General features: G+C 40.7%; 1 protein-coding gene across 8 annotated transcripts in view; it reads right to left on the minus strand.

The window, feature by feature from the left end:
• Window positions 1-3,371: 3,371 nt before the first annotated feature.
• Window positions 3,372-15,005, minus strand: part of si:ch73-103b11.2 (trichohyalin) — an 81,458-nt gene continuing 69,824 nt past the window's right edge. For 4 of the 8 annotated variants that reach the window (XM_046846966.1, XM_046846965.1, XM_046846964.1 and 1 more), the window contains exons 17-25: window positions 13,377-15,005; window positions 10,736-10,883; window positions 10,446-10,551; window positions 10,154-10,313; window positions 9,883-9,990; window positions 9,337-9,423; window positions 8,578-8,737; window positions 8,369-8,472; window positions 3,372-5,318 (exon numbers count right to left, since the gene is read on the minus strand). The exon at window positions 13,377-15,005 is cut by the window's right edge and continues 2,085 nt beyond it. In XM_046846966.1, coding sequence (XP_046702922.1) covers window positions 5,247-5,318; window positions 8,369-8,472; window positions 8,578-8,737; window positions 9,337-9,423; window positions 9,883-9,990; window positions 10,154-10,313; window positions 10,446-10,551; window positions 10,736-10,883; window positions 13,377-15,005 — 2,574 coding nt within the window. In that variant the 3' untranslated portion in view covers window positions 3,372-5,246. Of the gene's footprint in view, window positions 5,319-8,173; window positions 8,229-8,368; window positions 8,473-8,577; window positions 8,738-9,336; window positions 9,424-9,882; window positions 9,991-10,153; window positions 10,314-10,445; window positions 10,552-10,735; window positions 10,884-13,376 lie in introns of all 8 variants that reach the window. The other 4 variants (XM_046846970.1, XM_046846968.1, XM_046846969.1 and 1 more) reach the window with 4 other exon arrangements.

The raw sequence follows: 15,005 nt of genomic DNA on the forward strand, positions 1-15,005 counted from the left end.
GTGAGTCACAGACTGTGAAGCAGCTCCAGAGGCTGCTGGGACTCATGGCAGCAGCCTCCAAAGTGATTCCACTCGGTCTCCTGCACATGAGACCTCTCCAGTGGTGGCTAAGAGACAGAGGGTTCTCCCGAAAGGGCAATCCACTCCTTACTATCAAAGTCTCACTGCGAACCCGCTGAGCGTAATATATCGAAAGAACCTGTGTTCCAGTCTCAGGGCCTGGGAGCTCCTTGTTGTCACGTAATGCTAATGACGGATGCTCCCTCATGAGGTGGGGAGCGGTCATGAGTGGCCGTTCCTGCCAAGGTCAGTTGAACAAGCTCCATCTTGTGTGGCACATAGACTGAAACACTCCTCCCAGACCTGAGATATCACCATGTGCTGGTCTGTTGACCACCAGGAGCTCACAATGCTAGTCCATAGGAAAGCAGACACTCTTTCGAGGCAAGGGCAGAAGCCCCAGGAATGAAAGCTCCACCCCAAGGTCGTGGAGCGGATATGGCAACGGTCTTACAGAGCACAGGTGGATCTGTTTGCGACGCAAGAGACATCAAACTGTCTCTTAGTTTAAGAGACTTAGTTTTATCAAATGTTCTCCCCCATTTACCCAGCCCCCTTGGGGCTGGACACTATGGTACAGACGTGGCCGAGGCTACACCTGTATGCCTTTCCCCCTATCGCGCTGCTCCCGGGAGGTTTGGAGAGAGTTCGCAAGGAAAAAGTCTATCTCCTCCTAGTGGCACCTTTCTGGCCGGGCAGACCATGGTTCACGGACCTTGTGTCCCTCCTCAAGGAACCTCCTAGGAAATATCTCCCAGGAGAGATTTCCTATCCCAAGCAGGGTGTACTCTGGTTTACGCCCACGCAAAGTTATGGAGCTGGTCTCTCTACTGAGATAGCAGAGATCATTCTCCAATCCAGAGCTCCCTCTATGAGGAGGTCATATACCCCGAAAAGGCGATTGTTTCCTGCGTGGTGGGAAACCACTAATTGGACCCAGTCTACTTTTTTTTACCTACTAATTGACTTAATTTTACTAAAAGAGCAAGGTTGGCTCTTTCAACCCTTTACGTGTCTGCTATCATGGCTTATTGTGCCCCGCTTGCTGGTCAGTCCATGGTAGACACCCCTGGCAACACATTCCCGTGCGGCACCCGGAGGCTGAGGCCCGAGACACGACCCAGAGTGCCTCTGTGAGACTTGGCCATCATGTTGGCGGCTCTGTCTGAGCCCTCCCTTCGAGCCGAGGTGGTCCTTAGGTTACCCCAACCAGGGTATGTACCTAACATGCCCGTGGCTCCCCCGCGACCTGTCATGCTGCAGGCATTCTACCCTCCTCTTTCCTAGGCCCTAAACAGAATAAACTGTGAGCACTGGACACGTACGTCCACAGGACGAGTCTGTGCAGAAGTCAGGGCAGCTGTTTGTCTGCAATGGCCCCTATAGGCAACAAGCAGACTCTCAGTAGATGTATTGTGGATGCTATTTCATCTTCATATGGGTCCTCTGGTTTTCCCGCTCCTTTCGGCTTCAAGGCTCACTCTATTGGAGTGTGGCGGCCTCTACGGCTTGGTCCGCTGGAGTCCCACTCCAGGACATTTGCAATGCTGTGGGCTGGTCCACCCCGCTGACCTTTGTCAGGTTCTACCACCTCGACCTTAGAGCCACTCTCGGCTCTTCTGTCCTGCACTTTGGTTGTGCTCTCACACACTAGGCAAGGACTGGTCAGTGTGGCATGATTGGACACTCATTCCCAAAGCGCTGTGACGCAGCTCGAGTTCCTGAAAGATAACATCTCTAGGTTTTGAATGTAACCTGAATTTCCTTAGGAACGAGATGCTGTGCCTTCGAGCCACACTCTCTGCATCCCTGCCTCGCTTCCCTTTTTATTTTCACGAGCTAGCGTTGGCTCCATTGCATGCACATTTTGTAGCGTCCTGGTCATGAAGTCTACCCACCAGTGATGTCGCGAATTTGCTGTTGGCCGGATTTCACACGTGATTCAGAGCGTGAGCAATGCGGAAGCATTCCCAAAGCGTTGTGAGGCAGCGCCTCGTTCCCTTAGGGAACTAAGGTTACATAATTAACCTAGGGACGGTTCCAGTGACCACTGTTCCTGCCCCTCTTCCCTCCATGGATCTTCTCACTTTGTCCAGGTCTGCCTCTGGATAGTATCCTCTTCAATTGGAGGCCACTCTGTGCAGCTTGGGACAGTTTCTCATCAATGCCTTGGGTGGTTCCATTAAATTCCAGAGTGAAAACGGGAGCTTTGAGGATTGATTTAGACTGTAGTTAATATCAACAGTCTGCTACACTGACTCAAGACTATAGTTTGCTTCTGATCATCATCACTGCACCCCGCTACATTGTATATCTGCAATAAATGGACATTCGCAGATGTACAACCCAGATGAGGATGGGTTCCCTCTTGAGTCTGGTTCCTCTCAAGGTTTCTTCCTTATGCCAACTCAGGGGGTTTTTCTTTCACCACAGTCACCACTGGCTTGTTCATCAGGGACAAACTTACAGAGCTTCCTTTGCCTCTTAGTCTTAAGAACTTGCACAAGTGTAAAGTTAGGATTATACCGACTGACTCACCTACATAATATCTAGTCTTAATCAGTAAATCTGCTGCAGTTTGGAGTTTGCAGTTTGGAAAACATTTGTGTAATTACGAGTCACTTCATGACTTCATGATTTCAAATAATAAAATAGCATTAGCTATGCTGAATACAGAGTACTGTTTTTTTAATTGTTTTTTATTTTTATTTATTTATTTATTAAGTAATGTGGATAACCTTTGCAAATGAAATGTTTGATATAATACAGTTTGGTATAATCACATTTAATATAAACCCAAGTCTGATTTGACTCATCATATGTAACCATATGTGACCTAAATAAATGGAGAAAACATATGAAGAATGTATGAATAAACAGCAAATATATATATTAGCATTTGAATAAAAAAAATACAAAAGATTCAAACAAAAATACTTTTTGATATATATTTATTTGACATTTCACATTCAGGCCAAAAAAAAAGGAATTATTTCATTTATATTTATATATAGACTTTTTTTCATATAGAGCTAACAAGTAAGATAGATATATTTTCTTTTTTAATTTTTAACATTAACCAAAAAACCTCTGAGAAACATGTATATACACAACGCTGCGTATTTAACACTATACAGGGACTTCCAGTGAAAGTGTTTAATCAGACTCACCTACGCTCACCTAAAATACAAATATATCACATAATAAACGTTTATTTCTCTCCAAGAAAAACAACCACACATACACACTCTCTAAATGAATATATACACAGCTCTTTAAATTCAAAACTAAAGCAAGTAAACAGGTTCACATGCAGAAAATACTGTACTTTTATTCAAATCAGCACTCATTACAACTAGAATTATTCAGAATAAAAACAGAAATTTCAAAGCAAAGGCCACTGTGTGGGCAACAACAACAGCACTGATTTACTTCTGTCAATTTCACACAAATTAGGAATAACTGACACTGAAGAGGATTAATAACTTGTCTTCCTGAGGCTGGACAGAAGCATATAAAATAGACAAAACTCAAACTGCTCTCTCTTTCTCCTTCTTTTTCGTTTGCTCTTTTGTCTACTCACTGTTACAACTTTTATAATAATAATAAAGTTCCTGTGAAAAGTTTGGATGGTTTTTGAGATACACATTAATGTGACAGTGAATGAGAGGAAGAAAGTTCTGTGGAGTCCAAATAAGACATTTTGTCACACATGGAGGTGGAAGTTAAATGGTTTGGGGTTGTTTTGGAGCAGTGAAGGTTCCAGAAAGTAAAAGGAATCCTGAACCAACATGGCTTCCATTCCACACTTCAACACCATGCAGTTCCGTCTGGACTGCGGCTCATTGAAACCGACTTCACCGTACAACAAGATGATGAGCCGAAGTGACGAATACGTCTGAGTTCTGTAAGTGTTGTTTAGAGAGTAAACAGTGGTCTGGAGTGATATTTATCATGGAACCACCTGCCCAGTCACTGCACCTCAATCCTACTCAACTACTCTGGGATGAACAAGAAAACTTCTGCTAATAAAGAACATCTTTGGAAATGTTTCACAAGAGGCACTGCAAAGTATTTCAGCTGAATGTTTGGAGAAACGAAGTGTGTGGATGCTGACAGTGTGTAAAGTTTTTCATGCTGAGGGAGGATTTTGCAATGACATAAAGTGGCACATTTATAGATTTATTTGGTCAAAGTCCATTTTCATACATTTACATTACAGAGATTGTGTCTCTCAAAAACCATAAAAAACTCGCTGTAGCTACACTTTTTTTTGCAAATACTGTATAATCACAATCAAAGGTCCAACATGTGGATTTCTGAGAGTGGAAGGTTGAATATTTGGTCAAATCAAGAGTGTGAGTGTAACCTACAACAAAGCAACAATCTGAATTTTTAAAACTATTAGGAGATAATGAACATGATAAAAATATTCTGATATTTAAATCAAGTTACAAAAAATGCAGGGGGTACAAGCTAACGATAAGAATTCATTCTGTTGGGTATACAGATGAAGGAACTGTGAAACCAAACACACCAGAAGTTTTCATTACAAAAGATTTGTCCTAATGGGTGTACAAACTTTTACAAACAAATACTTCAAATACTTTTTAGATTCAAATCCTGATAATGGATTTTAAAGTTTGATTGCTCTTATGGTGATGTTCTCTAGGTATAATGCATTGCAAGCGTACATCAGGCACATTCATTAGCTTTCCTGTGCTAATCTCATGAGCTAGGCTCGACTGTGCGGTTTAGCTAGCGGTTTAGCGAACAGCAGCCTGAGCTACATGTGCTCCAGTCAAAGTCTCCTCAGACCCGCGCACTACACAACTGCAGCGAGGGCAGAGGGAAACATAATGAGCTGTGTTAAAAAAAATGTGTAAAACACACACACACACACACACACACACACACACACACACACACACACTTATTTACAAGGTCGTTAGCAAAATTAAAGCTGTCTATGAATAACACACTCTTACACAACCCAAAAGATATACAGCAGTTATATCTCTCACTTTCACTATCCCACACACACACACACACACACACACAAATAATAAAAACTAAGCAGCTGATGTCTCATTACTCACTATGACAACATATATAATAATAAATCTTGAGTATATGTTCGTTCATACATTAGAATGTGTGTGTGTGTGTGTGTGTGAGAAAGTTGTTCAGATCTTCCTCGTGTCTTTTGCTTCAAACAGCTTCATCCGTTCCTGCACTGTTAATCCCTCTTTCAGACTCTGAGGAAGAGAGAAAGATGAGAGACTAGTACAGAGCTGTCAATCACACACATATATATATATACACTGTGAGGAAAATAAGTATTTGAACACTCTGCTATTTTGCAAGTTCTCCCAGTTAGAAATCATGGAGGGGTCTAAAATTGTCATCGTAGGTGCATGTCCACTGTGAGAGACATAATCTAAAAAAATCCAGAAATCACAATGTATGATTTTTAACTATTTATTTGTATGATACAGCTGCAAATAAGTATTTGAACACCTGAGAAAGTCAATGTTAATATTTGGTACAGGAGCCTTTGTTTGCAATTACAGAGGTCAAATGTTTCCTGTAGTTTTCACCAGGTTTGCACACACTGCAGGAGGGATTTTGGCCCACCTCCACACAGATCTTCTCTAGATCAGTCAGGTTTCTGGCCTGTCGCTGAGAAACACGGAGTTTGAGCTCCTCCAAAGATTCTCTATTGGGTTTAGGTCTGAGACTGGCTAGGCCACGCCAGAACCTTGATATGCTTCTTACAGAGCCACTCCTTGGTTATCCTGGCTGTGTGCTTCGGGTCATTGTCATGTTGGAAGACCCAGCCTCGACCCATCTTCAATGCTCTAACTGAGGGAAGGAGGTTGTTCCCAAAATCTCGCAATACATGGCCCCGGTCATCCTCTCCTTAATACAGTGCAGTCGCCTGTCCCATGTGCAGAAAAACACCCCAAAGATGATGCTACCACCCCATGCTTCACAGTAGGGATGGTGTTCTTGGATGGTACTCATCATTCTTCTTCCTCCAAACACGTTTAGTGGAATTATGACCCAAAAGTTCTATTTTGGTCTCATCTGACCACATGACTTTCTCCCATGACTCCTCTGGATCATCCAAATGGCCATTGGCAAACTTAAGATGTGCCTGGCCATGTGCTGGTTTAAGCAGGGGAACCTTCCGTGCCATGCATGATTTCAAACCATGACGCCTTAGTGTATTACCAACAGTAACCTTGGAAACGGTGGTCCCAGCTCTTTTCAGGTCATTGACCAGCTCCTCCCGTGTAGTTCTGGGCTGATTTCTCACCTTCCTTAGGATCATTGAGACCCCACGAGGTGAGATCTTGCATGGAGCCCCAGTCCGAGGGAGATTGACAGTCATGTTTAGATTTTTCCATTTTCTAATGATTGCTCCAACAGTGGACCTTTTTCACCAAGCTGCTTGGCAATTTCCGTAGCCCTTTCCAGCCTTGTGGAGGTGTACAATTTTGTCTCTAGTGTTTTTGGACAGCTCTTTGGTCTTGGCCATGTTAGTAGTTGGATTCTTACTGATTGTATGGGGTGGACAGGTGTCTTTATGCAGCTAACGACCTCAAACAGGTGCATCTAATTTAGGATAATAAATGTAGTGGAGGTGGACATTTTAAAGGCAGACTAACAGGTCTTTGAGGGTCAGAATTCTAGCTGATAGACAGGTGTTCAAATACTTATTTGCAGCTGTATCATACAAATAAATAGTTTAAAAATAATATATTGTGATTTCTGGATTTGTTTTATATTATGTCTCTCACAGTGGACATGCACCTACGATGACAATTTCAGACCCCTCCATGATTTCTAAGTGTGAGAACTTGAAAAATAGCAGAGTGTTCAAATACTTATTTTCCTCACTGTGTATGTATATATATATATATATATATATATATATATATATATATATATATATATATATATATATATATAAATAAAATCAGGTTCTGACCCTGTAGTTCCAGCATTCCACCACTTGGTAGCACTGGTAAATGGGATTTCTTTCACGCATGTGATTAAGTATTTGTTATAAAAGTGTCTCATTTCTGTTGAATTTGTAACTGTTATAATTTCCCCATTGCTATGAAAAAAGTTGCTTCTGCTACTGCTCATGCTACTGACCATCATGCTATATGTTTGGATGATAAGGTTAAAACACCATGAAAATTTCACCACCAAAGATTGTGCTTTTGGTATCGATACAGAAAACTTCCACCTCTGGCAAACCGAGGACATCAGCGTCACATATCAAGTCCACGTACAAATTCGTTACATTAGCATCAATTCAGATGTATAAATGTACAAAAAATTTCAGTAAAAATGTCGACCTATAAAATATGATTATTTAAACAACATTATGGGGATTGTTTGTAGGGGTTTATGGGGCGTCTCGGTCGACCCAGGTCATTTGACTTGGAAGGAATTATTGATGTAATGTGAGATGATTCTTTACTTCATTAAGCTCCAACAAATATGTCTAAAAAAGCAGAACCCTATCCTGAAGAACCCCAAAATTAGTTCTCTAGGAATACCTACTTAAAACAATTCATACTTTAAATATGGTCAAGGTCACAGCAAGGTTTTATAAAGTACATGATTAAGTCCAAAATCTAATCAGAGTTGGTGATTGCAGCAATAATTCCATATAAATGTATACAGGTAGTTGATTGATTCTGCTCTGATTTTGTAAAAGATCAACACGTAAATTTACTGGTTTATTTTTCTCAGTTGAATTATATTTAAATTAAATTATTGGGAATTAAATCACTACAGCAGATCCACACGGAGTCACACTAGATCCTAAATTGGATTACTTTAGTCACCTAAGCATGATTAGATCTGTTTCGTAAACTGAATCACATTAGCCACCAAAACTAGATCACTTCACATCACGTGAACTAGATCATGTGTTTCCATCACTATTTATTGGAAACATACTAAATCAATTCAGCAGGTAACAACAGTAGTTTATATTCAATAAAAGATGTTCAGTGGTCGAGGGGGCGGGGCATGCTGAGTCAGGGAAAGGGCATGCAAATCTGAGACTTAGTCCAGAATTATACAATACCTACGTCAGTGAAGGGGTGGGGTCAGCTATCCCAAGGTACCTCCTCACTCACAGACTGACAGGGCAATATACATGAGAGGTTTACTTTAACATTTATACAATACAGACACACACACACACACACACACACACACACACTTTTACTTACTAAACCCACAAAATATACATAAATATAAACACAATGAAATCTCTCACCTTTGACCTCATGCCACGGACCTGCCTGGAAACAGCTGAGTGACCTTTCTTACTGAAGTCAGGGTTACTTTTTGACTTCATGATATCTGTAAACACACACATTTCTTATCTGGTATTACTTACTGAGAAAATTCTGAATGATCTTAGAACTGTGCAAGATTATTGTAGTTTTGTGTCTGTGTGTGTTTGACCCTGAGGAGATTCTTTACCATAACCCGGTGTGTGTGAGGGTGTGTCTCTTTCCCCGAGAGCTTCTGTCGCAGCCAGTAGTTTTTCCCTCAGTTTACTGATGTCACAGTCGGCTTTAGCTCTCACTATGCTTAGCTCCGTGTAGATGTCCTTATACTTATCAGAGGCATACTTTTTATCCTGTACACACACACACACACACACACACACACACACACACACACACACAACCTACATATTGGTTTTCACATTGACAACACTCTGCTTGTAAGTGTTTGATTATTTGAGGTTTCACAACTCAGTAATTATTCACGTGTATTTACACAACTACATTATTACATATTACACACATTTACATATTTCATTTATTAATTATTTCGTTTAAAATAATTATTAAACATTATTTACATTTTTCATTTTGACTATTTTCTACCCCAGAAAGACTTTTGTTACATACTGTATACTATAATTATATACAAACATATGCAAATTATAAATATAATGTTTAATTTTTTTAAAATCTACTTCTATTCCAATAGGTTAGAACTGGGGAGGAATTGGAATAAAACTGCAAATTAAACTGTATAGTGATGTCCACATTAAACAGGACTGTGACATTTGTCCCCATAACGTAATACGAGTGAGAGTGTGTTTGTGTGTGTGAATGAAAGTTTGCATGTAAGCTGGATTTTGCGTGTGTGTGTGGTGTGTGTGTGTGAGTGGGAGTTTGCGTGTGTGTGTGGTCTGTGTGTGTGTTAGTGGAAGTTTGTGTGCGTCACCCTCAGTGCAGATTGAAGCTCATCCTTTAGTGAGTTGATCTCCTGTTTCAGATACTGAATTTCTGAGTCCTTTATACGGAGCAGGACCTAAAACACAGAACATATTAAATATGTGTGTGTGTGTGTGTGTGTGTGTGTGTGTGTGTGTGTTACTAAGTCAGAATGAGTGTGTGTGTGTGTGTGTGTGTGTGTGTATTACTAAGTCAGAATGTGTGTGTGTGTGTGTGTGTGTGTGTGTGTGTGTATTACTAAGTCAGAATATGTGTGTGTGTGTGTGTGTGTATTACTAAGTCAGAATGTGTGTGTGTGTGTGTGTGTGTATTACTAAGTCAGAATGTGTGTGTGTGTGTGTGTGTGTGTGTGTGTGTGTGTATTACTAAGTCAGAATGTGTGTGTGTGTGTGTGTGTGTGTGTGTGTATTACTAAGTCAGAATGTGTGTGTGTGTGTGTGTGTGTGTGTGTGTGCATGTATTACTAAGTCAGAATGTGTGTGTGTGTGTGTGTGTGTGTGTGTGTGTGTGTGTGTGTGTGTGTGTGTGTGTTTACCTCCAGTTCATACAGGTCTTTGCCCTGTGTGAGAGGTGATGGCATTTTCTCTCCACTGTAGCAGGAACGCATGCGAGAAATCTCCACTGTCAAACGATTATTCAGTTCCTAACACACACACACACACACACACACACAAGCTATTAGCTCTCTATCTGATGTGTGTGTGTGTATACCTAGTTGTGTGTGTGTGTAGTTGTTGGTTCTTTCTCTGACACTGCTGCAGAGAGTGTGTGTGTGTGTGTGTGTGTGTGTGTGTGTGTGTGTATACCTGGTTGTGTGTGTGTAGTTGTTGGTTCTCTCTCTGACACTGCTGCAGTGCGTGTCTCTCGGCCTCCAGTGCCTGAGCAAGGTGTGTGTTTTCCAGACATTTCTGAGAATACTGCTCTGATAGCACCTCCAGCTCACGGTGGATTGACTGTAACTCCTCCCTATACACACACATACACACACACACACACACACACAGTTACACACAAACACACAAAGTACTATACAAACACAAAATTACATATCTATGGGTGTGTGTGTGTGTGTGTGTGTGTGTGTGTGTGTGTACTCACTCGTACTGTATGCGTAATTGTTCGATGTCTGTACTGACTCCACTCAGCTGCGCGCGTTGTGTTTTCTCCAGTTCTTCACGATGTGCATTTTTCATTGCCTCAATTGCTACACACACACACACACACACACAAACACCCAAAACCCCACAAACTGTTTACAGCTGCAAATAGTTTTCTGTCTTTGAAGTTCTACAACATTAAATGTAACTATAAATGGAAAAAAAGTATGATGTTGTTTATGGTGTAAGTGTTTGGAGCTCTTATTCCAGTATCTAGTGGTCGGTGGTTACCAGCGATGGTGGCGTTGGTCTCTTCCTCCAGTAACCTCTCCTTCTCCTCCAGCAGTTTGCTGATCTCACGCTGATGCTGGCGCTGAAGATCCTCGATCACCTTCTGATGAGTTTCCTCCATCGCTGCAAACCCACGCTCGCATGTCTCCTGCAAGCAAGCGTGTGTGAGCACACACACACACACACACACACACACACACACACACATCTATACACATGTACATACTAACTAATGATCACTTATACCATTGTACAGTTGAACATGCTGCATTATGATTACTCTCAGTGTTCCTGGGTTTATCTGGGAGGAGGCCCCAAACTGGAAAACCTTCTACTGCTTCATAAATTCCTTCAGAAGAACAGCTGTGTTCTACATGTTCTTCATTTGGGAATTGTTAATCACTTCATTCTGTTTTACCCAATAAATACCTTATGGAATAATTAAGTTAAAGGCCTGATTGGTTGATATGCCACCATCATCATCACCATTACCGTCATCATCACAACTAAATGAATTATATAGAAATTACAGAATGTTATATAGTTTCATGACGTGAGACTGAAGTGGTGAGTTCTATCAATGTATCAATTCTACAGCTGTTTATATATTAAATATGGAGATGTTGTAGGCCACGTACCGCTCTACAAAAACCTACAACATCCACATCCTCAGCTCTGATTACCGCCCTAGTTTAAAAAAGTTGTGACACTGTGTAAAATGTAAATAAAACAGAATGCAATGATTTGTACATCTTATAAACCCATATTTTATTCACAATAGAAGGTAGAAAACATTAAATGTTAAAAACTAAGAAAATGTACCATTTACATGTAGAATTTGCAAATAATTCAGTTAACTGTCAGCAAGTCAATAACATGACTAGGTTTAAAAGCGAACCTTTAAGAATCAGGGTCACTCAGAAGTAAAATGGGCAGAAGTTCATGAATTTGCAAAACAATACATTTTTTACAAATTACAAATTGTGGAACAATTCCAAAATAACTTCAAACTGTTAAGACTTTATATCTCATCATCTCCAGCACCTTCATGCCCTTCCCTCTACTGCTGTCACACTAATTACCATGTCCACTTTCCTAATCTTTCCACTGTCACTTTAATTCACAAACACTATACTGCATGATCACGTCACACCCTCACTGTGTGCTGAGACTGTAATGGAAATCACTGCATAAGCTGAGAAACACTGGAATATTTACAAATGCAGGTTAAATGTCTATTATGCAAAGAAGAAGGCATGTGTGAACATGATCCATAAACTCTGCCATCTTTTCCGGGGTCAAAACTCATTTAAAATGGACTGAGGAAAAGTGGAAAACTGTTCTGTGGTCAGACGAATCAATATTTTAGATTATTTTTGGAAACTATGGTTGTCACATCCTCCGGACTAAAGAAGAGAGGGACCACATGGTTTATCATCAGCACTCTGTTTAAAAGCCTGCAGCTCTGCTGGTATGGAAGTGCATTAGTGCTTATGGAATAAGCTGCTTTTACATATGGAAATGCTCTGTCAGTGCTGAATGGTAAGGGTTTTAGACTAACAAACAATTCCGTCCAGCTGACCTATTTTTCAAGGAAGGCCTTGCAAATATCAGAAAGACAATACTAAATCACATACTTCACATGACTTGGCCCATGTAATGAAAAATACAACAAAGAAGACCCAGGACAGTTGAGCAGATTGAATCATGCATCAGACACAATGGGACAACATTTCTGCCCCAAAACTCCACCAACTTGTCTCCTCAGTTCCCAGTCAGATACAGACTGTAAAAGAGAAGATTACAAATAGTGCAATAGTGGGAAAACATGACCCTCTCCCAAATGTATGTGATATGTTGCAGCCATCAAAGTAAAAATGTGACTTTTCCTTATAATTTTCCTTATAATATAAGAATTTTCCTTATAATGGTACATTTCCTCAGTTTAAACATTTTGTTTTTTATGTTCTATTGCAAATAAAATGGGTTTATACATTGCATTTTGTTTTATTTACATCTTTCACAGCACCCCAACATTCTGAAATTGGGATAATTATTATTATTATTATTATTATTAGTGGGTAGTAGTAGTAGTAGTGGTAGTGGTAGAAAACAGATGCAGCATGCTAGATAGGTGTCAAATCCAGAGCTAATGCACATGGACTTAAGATTTACCACAAATTCAGACATAAAAAAAAAAAAAAAAAAAAAAAAAATTAAATAAACATTAAAAAAAGATTCTAATAAAGTGTCAACCAACTCTAAAGTAATTTTAGGTAGTCATTAATGATACAAAACAGGAATTAGAGGAGTGTCAGAGATCCCTTCGATTTACTTTCTCCGATTTATAAGTCCACCTTGACCACGCCCCCAATTACTGACCTGTTGCTTGCTAGTGTTAATGTTTCTATGACTACTTATTTGTAGTGTGTGTAAAGTCTACTCGAATAGAACATGTTGAAAGTAGTAAATAACCGTTGGCTTTCTTATTAGATGATTAAAATCTGGACATAAAAAAAGTTTCTGTAGGAAACCTTCATATCAAGTCAGCTACCTCCCTGACCTAGTGAAGTTCTACATGTTTTGTGACATCTACACGTAGGTGACTTTCTTGAAAATGGTTTAAAATAAGAGTCTGAACCTTAAGACTGTCGAAGTCTCTCTGGTACTTTTCTCGCAGCCCGGCCATGTCTCCATCTGGTGGCTTGTTTTCCAATTCATCACGCATGTTCATCATCTGTAGCTCCAGTTCCTGCACACGGCTTCTCAGCAGTGACATTGAGTCCCTGCTGACCTCTTGCTCATGCCCCTTGTCCTCCTCTAAATGACCTGCATCTTGTGGCTCTGTTGTGGATGGAGGTTGTGTATCATCTGCTATCGTTTCTAATCTCTCCCCGAGAGTGCGAATAGTCTGACTGTAGCGGTCATGTAGTTTCTGAATCTCTTCTTGATGTACATTTTCCAGTTCCTCAACCTTCCCACGGAGTTCATGCTCCAGCTTGCAGATGTGTTTCTTGTGCCTTAGCTCTGCTTCCTCAACGTCTTGCAGCAAGGTTTCTAACGTCTGTTGGGTGTTTTCGGCACGTTCCAGCAACACGAGCTCACTGGTCGCTTGTCCTTGCATTGCCCGACCCAATTCTTCTGCATGCTTTCTCTTAATCTCCTGAATCTCCCTCTGGAAATCCTGCTCCATCTGTACAATCTGTTTCTGCTTCTTGCTCATCTCCTTCAGCTGCATTGTAGCCTCCTCTCGAAGAGTTTCATTTTCCTCCTGAATGGAGTTTATTGTTTTAAAGTACTGAATCCGTTCTTCTTCCAGGCTACTCTGGAAACGCTGCTGGATGGCTGCTACATGCTGGGCATGCTCCTGGACCAAAGTGGCCATATTGTGGCTGGTCTCCTGGCAAAGGGATAGCTCTCTCTCATGGTCAGCTCGCAGTCGACAGGCAACATAAGCTACCTGAACCTGAATCAGAGCCTCATGCATGCTGAGAGAGTTGCACATTAGGACTCCAGGGTCTCTGGGTCCTAAAACTGCCTGGATTTGTCCTGCAAGTCCACAAATAACAGAGCTGTTATCTTCCTCACATGCCTTCCCCAGCTGCTGAGACAAGTGTTGAAGAACTTTTGATTGTCTTTTCAACTCAGTAATGAGACTTTCACTCGTGTTGTACAGTGATGCCACTGATTCTGTAACACAGGACTGCATTATTTCAGCTAAGTGTCTTTCTACTATTTCTTCAGCAAGAGTGTGAGCTTCTTCCATCTTAATCTGCTGTTCATAAGGGGCAAGCTCAGAAGGGGTGACATCAGAACGAATGTCTGTATCAGCTTCAAGCTTATTGCCAACATCTGGGGTCACAACAATATCCCTTTGCTGCAAAATCTCTTTTACCTTTACCAAGTCTCTTTGAAGTTCCTCGAATTTGTCTTGGTAAGAGTGCTTGAAGTTTTGAAGGGAGTATGCAAGTTCAGCACTAATACAAGCATTGTGAATTGAATTTTGAGCAAAGACACTATCAGGTATATGCAAATTGTCTGACTGGTCACTCAGACTATCTGCTTGGTGGAGCTCATTTATCAGCATGCTCTGTAGTTTTAGTTTTCTTGTCAGAATATCAGTGTAAATTGCAGAAAGACAATCCTGGTGGCTTGTCTTAACCTGTTGGGAATCTTGATTTATCTCTCTAAGGCTTTGCATTAGTTCTGATTTTGGATCTTGAAGAGAAAATGCAATTTTTTCCAAAACAGTTGCTTCAAAGGCTAACAT

Source organism: Silurus meridionalis, chromosome 4 (genome assembly GCF_014805685.1).
Source record: "Silurus meridionalis isolate SWU-2019-XX chromosome 4, ASM1480568v1, whole genome shotgun sequence".
Lineage (NCBI taxonomy): Eukaryota > Metazoa > Chordata > Actinopteri > Siluriformes > Siluridae > Silurus > Silurus meridionalis.